General features: G+C 39.7%; 1 protein-coding gene across 1 annotated transcript in view; it reads left to right on the top strand.

Moving 5' to 3' along the window:
* TRPC3 (transient receptor potential cation channel, subfamily C, member 3) overlaps positions 1–9,675 on the top strand; it is a 32,587-nt gene extending 22,912 nt beyond the window's left edge. The window contains exons 5-11 of the mRNA XM_010160515.1: positions 1–99; positions 1,095–1,359; positions 3,367–3,562; positions 4,134–4,343; positions 5,706–5,789; positions 7,121–7,196; positions 9,128–9,675. The exon at positions 1–99 is cut by the window's left edge and continues 123 nt beyond it. Coding sequence (XP_010158817.1) covers positions 1–99; positions 1,095–1,359; positions 3,367–3,562; positions 4,134–4,343; positions 5,706–5,789; positions 7,121–7,196; positions 9,128–9,270 — 1,073 coding nt within the window. The 3' untranslated portion in view covers positions 9,271–9,675. The remainder of the gene's footprint in view (positions 100–1,094; positions 1,360–3,366; positions 3,563–4,133; positions 4,344–5,705; positions 5,790–7,120; positions 7,197–9,127) is intronic.
* Positions 9,676–9,904: the final 229 nt, after the last annotated feature.

Raw genomic sequence — 9,904 nt, 5'->3', positions numbered from 1 at the left:
TGCAGGCCACAAAAGCGCAACAGTATGTGGACAACTACATTGAGGAGAATGACCTTTCCGAGGTCACGCTTCCTCCAGAAATAGAATATTTTACTTACGGTGAGTTTAAATTCGCTGCAACACAGATCAGAACATAGAAAAACTGGTAGGATACACTGTCATTTCAAAGGCTTAAAACTAATATTTGCATGTGTGTGTTTTCATAGCATTATCTAGACATTTCTGCCTCGGTATTTTTGTTTCTGTGCTATTTAATCAATGGTTGTTATGACGCTAATTTGACAAGTAAGTTTGCTGTTATATTAAAACCAAACTGTAGGCATAACGACAAAATCCTTTCAAATGTAGCTGTCCGTTTGTTGTAACTGTTTATCCTAGAGCTAAATTTGACCCTCTTCATTTTAAATATTTGCCAGCTATATTTTATTCTTGGCTTAATGCACAACAGATAAAATATTGATGTGCTTTTCTTTGGTTTTGTTTCATTCCGTTGTTTGATACAGTCATTCATTTCATAAACGATTTATGAATTTTTATATAATTCAGTTGCTTCTGTGCATATTCTGTGTAAAACCCACAATCCTACTTCCATTGAGGTAAATAGCAAAAATCTTCATGATTCAGTAGGAACTAGGTTATATCCTGAACTTGTACCAATGGCAAAAGCTTGCTGTGACGAACAAATTAAATCGTTTATCAACCCACATTGTTAACTTCCCATCAATAAACACAAAATATAAATAAATTTCTGGCTTTAGTGTAATGCTTATCAAGATAGTTAATAATAGAGTCGTGTTAAGAAAAACAGAAAGGAATTATGTATTGTTATGTAATTTAGGTTAAAATGCAAACTGTAGAAGAAAATGTCAGGTTTCTTCAAGTATAGTTTTTCTTCTAGACAAAGGTAATGTAACTTAGATTCATCATTTGTGTCTTAAAGGAAATAGCAATAGAGGAGCAACTACTAGACTCTCCTAATACTTGTCTGAACGAAATTCAGGCATGTTCATGGAAAATCCAATCAAAGTTTATTTTTAAACATTGTGAGAAATTAGTAACTCTTTATGTTTACCCCTATATTTCATATCTTCCAGCTAGAGATAAATGGCTCCCATCTGATCCTCAGATCATATCTGAAGGCCTTTATGCAATTGCTGTGGTTCTTAGCTTTTCTCGGATTGCGTATATCCTGCCTGCAAATGAGAGTTTTGGGCCCTTGCAGATTTCACTTGGAAGGACTGTTAAAGACATCTTCAAGTTTATGGTCCTTTTCATTATGGTGTTTCTTGCATTTATGATTGGAATGTTCATACTGTATTCCTACTACCTTGGAGCTAAACTAAATCCAGCCTTTACAACGTAAGTATGAAGTTATATTCCAGTAAAAAGTGGATACAAACTTTTTAGTTTTTTACTGAGGTACCAAAGTCTGCGAGATAATGTATGCTGTCTCCTAGCATTAAAATAAAACTGAAGACAGTTGAAGTTGGTGAGAAATTGGGTGTCTTGGAACCTGAGAAAGCCACATACAAAAGACCACTTCTTTCCTGCTTGTGTAATGGAAGATTTCCTTGCAGTCTAAAATAATTTTACCTATAATGTTAATTACACATTATTGGTTGTCGTGGACAGCCAATTGCAAGAAAATATTACTGATTTGTTCTGAATGACATTTACCCAAAGCAACTGAGAAATTGATACACAGAAAGATGTAGCCTAGATGTCAATAATAGGCCCCTAAAGAGTTTTAATTTGTCGAGAGACAGAGATAGTGATTCTGTAGTTGACACATTTCTCTCTTAGACCAGTAGTGAAACAAATCTATAAATTGCATTGGACTCTTTTTGCATCCAGGTTTACAATCCAGATGAAAACTGCTTATTACAGGTCACATGAGTACAGAGGAATGGTAGTTATAAGTGTCTCTTCATGCAGTGAGATTGCCAAGATCTCCGAAGGGGTTTTTTGTTTGCGTGGGGTTTGGAGTTTTTGTTGTTTGTTTTTTTTTAACTTCCTGAAACAAGATGATGCTGGAAGTGATAAATATTTAGGATGTTCAAACCAGAAATAATTCCACAGGATGGTGAATTCCACAGGATGGTGAAATTCAGAACTTTTCCTTTTCTCCCATCTTTTTACAGGAGATGTGGCTTCTGTATGAACTGCCATATTTTCATGTAGTTGATTCCATGACTTCTGAATTTCAGCCTGATTTTTGCACTTACTCTCACTCATTGTCTTTTCTTCAGAAAAATAATGAAATATAATGCTATTTTTATTACAGATTTAATTTCAAGTGTCTAGTATGCATATTATTTGAATGCCTGCCTGTTAATATTAATTGCTTAAGGAGAAGTGTCATTTTACTATACATCCATTCAGATATTATTTGAATTTAAAAATCAATCTATCAGTGTTAAAACAAGTAATTCAACACATGTTTACAGGCATATTTTAGTTATTAAAATACAGCTGTCTGGTTCACTTTGTGGCAATACAGAGAAAGAAGTAATTTCCAGTAAATTCTGTAGACTACAGTGTAAGGCACATGGAAATTTGTATTGCCTTTCAAGATGTCTTAGCTGGCATCTGTTAGCTCACCTCTCGGTGAAGCAGGGTGGAGCTTTGCAGCGAGCCATCTCCTGACGGCATGACAAGTCAGTCTGCAGCAGTGCTTCCCAAGTGGAAAGAGGAATGGCGGTGTGAGGAGAGTGCTCAAAGGCCAGCTCTCCTAGTGCCCTTGGCAGCTCAGCTCCGCAGGAATCTCCCTGACTGTGGGATGGAGACAAGAGCATGGAGGCACTGGGTCCTGGACCCAGAGCCTTTAGGGGTATCTAGGTGCTGTTCTATTGAAGTGCCTGGCTCCTATGGATTTCAGCAAGTCTTGAACAAATCCCATGAAGTCTGTTTTGTTTTGTTGCTGAACCTGCTGCTCCCACTTCTGAGTGCATCCTTCTAATGGAAGGTTTCATCAGAAGCTGCTGAGAGGAGTGCAGCAGTTTCCTTGCCATCGGCCTGTTTATAAGGACGGGGAAGGTCTGGCCCCTGCAGAGTTAGACTGGAAAAAAATGGGATGAGAATATGCTTCATCTCAAAAACTGGAAATATAATACCTTTCTAATTCCAGGGCTGTTGTTTTGCCTGTATTATTACAACTATATTAACTGTGATGGATAGGTGGAGCACTCTGGAGAAATGGAACATACTCTAAGAAATATTTTCTTGCATGTTTGTTGTTTTGATCCCTGCTTTTCCAAACCTGCTTCACTGACAAATTACTTGAGATTGTTTATCACTTACCGTAAGCACAACTTACAGATTTATTTGTGAAGTTAGTAATAATGCTGCCTTCTTTTCTTCCTGCAGAGTGGAAGAAAGTTTCAAGACCTTATTTTGGTCAATATTTGGCTTGTCTGAAGTAACGTCTGTTGTCCTCAAGTATGATCATAAGTTCATAGAGAACATTGGTTATGTTCTTTATGGCATATACAATGTAACGATGGTGGTGGTTCTGCTCAACATGCTGATTGCTATGATCAACAGTTCATATCAAGAAATTGAGGTGGGCTCATTCTCTAGTTGTTCTCTTTTGTTAGGGTGAAAAAGGGCAGAATTGCTGGGAATGATTTCAGTGAGCACATCTTGATATGCCAAAGTCCAGTGAAGAGATTACCTCCGCAAAGGAGATGACAAAATATCGCGTCCCTCGGACTCACTGTATTTAACAGCGCAGCCAAGCTGCAGAACCCTAGAGGATCTGACCTAGTTCATCTTGTGCCCCATATGCACATCTAAGGAGGTGTCATCCATCCAGAAATCTTGAAATCTAATGTAATATTTGGTGAAGACTGCTGTGAAGTAGAAAACAAAGCTTTACCTCAGTGCAAAACCAACACTTGTTTAAATGGTTCACGTGCTTTGGCTAGGTATTGTCAGTGAGATGTTGCCATAAAGAGACAACTGAAATTTAGTTAAAATAGACTTGGTAAGTGGTTACATTTTTGCAGAACTACTGTGACCCTTACTAGCAAGTAACACTATGTAAAACCAGAGAGGGTAGATATTTTAAAAGTTTAATTTGGAAGAAGTTTTGCCATTCATCAAAACATACTTGTTTTTATATCTCAACACAGGATGACAGTGATGTAGAGTGGAAGTTTGCTCGTTCTAAACTTTGGTTATCATATTTTGATGATGGAAAAACATTACCTCCACCTTTCAGTCTTGTACCAAGCCCCAAATCTTTCTTCTATTTCATCATGAGGATCATTAACTTCTCTAAGTGCAGGAGGAGACGGCTACAGAAGGACATTGAAATGGGAATGGGCAATTCCAAATCCAGGGTAGGTACTGAAATCTTTTTATTGCAGTGAAGAATTGTGTGTCCATTCCAGCATTCCAGTGTTCTTTAAGTTTTTGGGGCATAATCTGTGCTTCTGATAGTAGTATGGTAATTAGCCAAGCATTGATATTCATAGATCTGTATTTCATATTGCCTAAACATACTGCATAAAACCAAAAAATAGCAATAAATTTTCTTAAGACAACAAGGTCCAATGACTGGAAAAACACAGTTAAAACAAAAATAATTGTGTATTCAAAGGCAGAAAAAATTCCCACAAGGAATGACCTAAATATTGAATAAAGATGCTTTCAGCCTCTATTAGAAAGATTTTTGATCCAGGGTAAAAAAAGAAAAAAGGCTGGGGGCATGGGGAGGGGAGAATGGGGAGGGGAGAATAGGGAGAGAAAACTTGCTTTCACTGGGTCAGGAAAAGTTTAAAGTGTGGTCAGTATGATATTAACTTCCCACTGTCAAAGCTCTGTTCTCAACAGAAGGCGACAAGAAAGTGGGGGGATTGGTAATAATAATCTTCCATGCCATTCTGAACTTGGGTATTTGTAAGGAACTAAGTGTTCCTTACAAATATTAATGGAATGCAGTGTCACAACACCCTTGTGGGAATTAGATAGCAATTCCCCTTGTTTTACTGATGGCAAACTGGGGCACAGTTGGGTTAAAGAGAATACGTCTGGATTTTTTTATAAGTTAGGGTCAAGGCCCTGTGTATTACAAAGACTGAAAGCAATACTTTAAAAATAATTTTGTATTTGTTTTACTGTAAATTATCAGAAATTTCAAGTCTGGTCGTCTTTTGGGAAAGATCTCTCTAGAGCCTAGCTGTTGACACTGAATCTTCACTGAAGGAAATATTTGCTCCATTTTTCTGATGGCTTTGTAATCCTCGAATAAGTGAACAATGACCATTTTTCTAAACGTATTACTGTTCCTGAATATGGTGCTTTGGAAAAAGACTTCGAACTGAGCAGAAATGGGTTTGATTATGTATTTGTAGTTAAAAGTATGCTTGAGTGCAAATGCTCAACAGCTCTTTGTTAAAGCCAGTTTAGAGTCTCTCCTTGCTCTGGCCACTTATCCCTGCCTCTAGGTCATAATTCGTATTTCCTCAGCTGTGTGAGCACATGGCTTTGAAGCTGTGCTGTGAACAGGATGTCTAAAATTATCAGTGTTTAAAAAACCCCAAACCCAACAAATAAGGCAATCTCAGGTTTTTTGAAATAATATTCTGAGAGAGTGACTAAGGAGACATCGCCAAGATGTCCCCAAGAAAAAAAAAAAAAAGGAGCTGAATTCTAACTGTGAAATCCATAATATGTTTTTATTTTGTCTTATTTCGTCCTAGTTAAACCTTTTCACTCAGTCGAACTCCAGGGTGTTTGAATCACACAGTTTTAACAGCATTCTCAATCAGCCGACACGCTATCAGGTGAGTACATACAGTGGTCACCGTTTTGAGAACTGTGTGAAGGTGCTAGCAGAATTTTGTGTTTCAAGTACATTTTGCCTTCACCAGATAAAGAAAACCTCCTGTAGAAATCAAACTCCAGGATGCTACTGGAAAAAAGACAGTTACTGTGCAAGCCTTGTCGTTTGGAGCTTTTAAAAACTAGCCCATACAAAACTTAGGTTTCCTTTGATGTCCCAGTTGGGACAGTGTGAGAAGCAAACAACTGAAAGTGATTGTTGGGAAGGGGTGTGAAAGCATGGAGCTGACTAGGTTAGCATTACTTTCCCTTCCTTTGTTCTCATGATCTGAGATGGGACATGCAACATTCCTGCGGATGGGAATGCTCCTTTCTGGTAAGTCTGTCAGATACTACCTTCCTCTTGTCTTTCCAGCTCAGAAATAGAAGAGTAAATAGGAGCTCTTGTTCCCCTAGTGAATATGTTGAAGGTCCGCAATTCCGTTAGAGGAGCTACATTAGGTGAGGTATGGTCACACACTACAGCAACATACAGGGAACCCTGGCAGTTATGGTATAGGTACAGATATATTCTTCAGAGCTGACATTGCACTGTCATACTGTAAAATCTCAACTTTTCTTTCTTTTTAAAAGGTAAATATTTATCTCTTACTATTACACATACTTTCACATGTGAACCGAGTTTAACAGAGTAGACCTATTCTGAAGTGACTTAAAGCCTAAATTAGGTGTGTTTGGACATATTCTCCTCTTGGCCTGTTCCCTACAAAAAGCTGTGCTGCTCTGGAAATAAGAGGTAGATGGATGAGAAAGGTGCTCTATTGTGATGATTAATCTCAGCATGCCATCAAAAAAGCCCACATGAAGCAACGGCTTGATCTGGGGCTGTTCGTTCTTTCACTTAGATGTGAGGGAGGCAGTAAAGAAAGAAAAGTGAATGGTGCTTATTTATATAGCAGCCTTCCAGTACCTGAAGGGGACCTACAAGGAAGCTGGGGGGGACGTTTTACAAGGGCCTGTAGTGACAGGACAAGGGGTAACGGGTTTAAATTGAAAGTGGGGAGGTTTAGATTAGATATCAAGGAGCATTCTTCACAGAGGGAGTGGTGAGGCACTGGAACAGGTTGCCCAGAGAAGCTGTGGATGCCCCATCCCTGGAAGTGTTCAAGGCCAAGCTGGATGAGGCTTTGAGCAACCTGGTCTAGTGGAAGGTGTCCCTGCCCATGGCAGGGGGGTTGGAACTAGATGATCTTTAAGGTCCCTTCCAACCCTAACCATACTATGGTTTTATGATACATGTTAACCTAATTATGTAACTGTTTTCATCTGGCAGCAAATAATGAAAAGACTGATAAAGCGTTATGTTCTGAAAGCACAAGTGGACAAAGAAAACGATGAAGTAAATGAAGGTAAGCAAGAGACTGCATTTGCAATATTCTGAGATAATTTTTATCACATTGCATTAGGAATCGGTACTACAGTGGTGCATGGAGGTTTCACGTAAAAAGAGGGTTTATTTCTACTTCAAATGCACTGAACTCAGGGAGAGAGTAGTGGAAGTAGTAACACCAAAAATGGACAAGTACAACAAAAAACGTAGAACTGAGAAATATTATGGGCCACATTTTACAGGTGGAAAATGAGAAAGCAAACATGACACAGTTCCAGAGGAAATTTATGATACTAACTGTATTCACACTCCCAGAGTTTAACACACAATTTACCACTTTACACATGAACTACTTGTATTGCCTTCCTTCCTAAGCTGTCCGGGATGTTCATCTGTGAAGTTGAACATCATTAAACAAAGCTGCATAGAGTTAGAAAAACGACAACTGTAGCCCTGGTTTTAGTGTGATCTTTTGAGAAACGATGGGCCCGAGCTGATGTCTGACAGTGTGGAACAGTCCCAGGCAGCAGTGAGGGGTGCGTGCTCCAGACACACACTCCGACCCCCCATTAGGATGAGATTAAGACGAACGCTGTCCTCCGTCCTCCAGCCTCCCAGGAAGGCAACGCAGGCCTACAGGCCAAAAAAGGAACTTGTGAGCTCTGGGCAGGTCCCCAGACAAAATAACAGTGTGTGAGAAAAGCAGAGAAGATCCTAAAAGTGTCTTCCTCTCAGTGCACCTCTTCTGCCCCTCTCCTGAGTTCCCACCCTCCTCTTCCTGCTCTGTGACGGGGAAACCCTCTACCTAGTGACTGATGAAGAGGCTGTTCTGTCCCCCCCAGCGCCGGGGACGTACAAGCCTTTCCAGTGCCCTGATGCCTGTTTGGTGTTGGCATAAATGTGTTTAGAGAAGCGAGACAGTGTGGAAGAATCTTGTTTCGGGGACATCGTGGTTCTCGCTTTACCACCAGTTTTCATCAAGTCCACTTTGGGCAAGACAGCTAACCCTGACAACCCAAGACAGCCTCAGCCTTCAGCTGCGTAGCAGAGGTAGTGCTCTGCGTCGCGCCCACCCCAGCCCAGATCCAGCCTTTGAAGACACCATTTTTGAAGTCTGCTGTATTCTAAATGGAAAACCTGTGTGTTCTTGTGTGCTGCAGCTATTTTAGACATAAGCCTAGGGATTTTTCCCTGTTTCACATCACTAGAGAATTTAGGTATTCTTTCATAGGCTTTATTTTGTACGTGACACCTAATTCCCTGCGGTGGCTACTGTGTAGGATTTCATGTCTCTCTCATTTGCTGGAAGAATAGTATTTGAATATTTTAAAAAGCTTCTGCTCTTGAACCGACTATCTGATAATGGAAAACATGCTGTTACTTGTTACGAGCCTGGCCTTGACAACTGCTTCTTTCTAAATGGGTTTTTTTTGGTACTTGTATCATATTGTAATGTAATTTTAAATTGGTTGACTTTTTTCTGATTCAAAGGCTATTGGTAAGGAAGAGAAGAGAGACTCAAGCTGTGAGTTTTACTGCCAGCTCTGCCACATTCTTCCTCTGTGATCTTGGCACATCACTTAAGAAAAAAATATCTTTGCCTTTTCTCTCTAAAAGGAGGATACTAATATTTACCAGCTGTTCAGCAGTGTTGCCGTGATTAATTCATTAACCTATGTACAGCACTTTCCGAACCTTTGTTCCGTGTACACACGGAGCACCGCGTTAAGAGTCCAGCGGACTGTTAAAATACCTTTGGTACCCTTGAGGTGTGGAGACACACATCTCTTGAGGTAAAGCCTCCTGCCCCACCTCTGTACCTGCTCCCACGAACGTTTCGAGATGCTCATCTGAAATACGCACGGATGTGACGTAACCGAACGGTATTGAATGGATGTTGAGCTGTGCTAACAAGTGTGTGGTTTTTTTTTTTTCCAATTATTAACACAGGTGAACTAAAGGAAATCAAACAGGATATCTCCAGTCTCCGCTACGAACTTTTGGAGGATAAGTCCCAAGCAACGGAAGAGTTAGCAATTTTAATACATAAACTCAGTGAGAAACTGAATCCTAACATGCTGAGATGTGAATGATTCAACAAAGGAACCGTGGCTTTGACTACAGCACAACTATTTATTGGCAATAATATTTCAGTATCTTATACTTGAAAAATGTATTGTAGATTTTTAGCACTAAATAACTTTATGTACAGCTTCTCTGGAATTTAGTCATAGGAAATTTTATTAACTCACCACAAAACCATGGCTCTCTTCATTTTAATTGTCTTAAAAGCAAGAACTATAATTTTTTTTCTGCATTTATGCATTAAAAAAGTGTAATTGTATCAGCTGCTGACGTTTTAACAGGTTTATGGATGCACACTGAGAATTCTTTGCACTACATTTGCGAGAAGGAGATTCAAAGACACGGCGTAGTGCTCTGTTCCTTGCCGCGACTGGGTACAAATAGATTCTTCGTAGTAGGACAGATCAGCTAGAGGTCAGTGGAGGGTGACTTGAAATCTTTGTTCGTTATTAGCGATGCTAGTCACGCGTAGGGGCGGGGAACTCCTGATTACAAGGAATTAACGAAGATCAGGTGAGTGTGAGTGTACTTGTGGTAGCACTGTTGAACACCTCCGTATATCCACGTGCCCAGGGCGCCGGTGTCTTCATTCAGCGCGTTTACTTCAGGAGGAAGGACTAGGCATTTTTTTAAACCACCTTT

Source organism: Eurypyga helias, unplaced genomic scaffold, assembly GCF_000690775.1.
Source record: "Eurypyga helias isolate BGI_N326 unplaced genomic scaffold, ASM69077v1 scaffold48681, whole genome shotgun sequence".
Taxonomy (NCBI): domain Eukaryota; kingdom Metazoa; phylum Chordata; class Aves; order Eurypygiformes; family Eurypygidae; genus Eurypyga; species Eurypyga helias.
The sequence above is the reverse complement of the archived record's forward strand: the minus strand, read 5'-3'. Positions and strand labels throughout refer to the sequence as shown.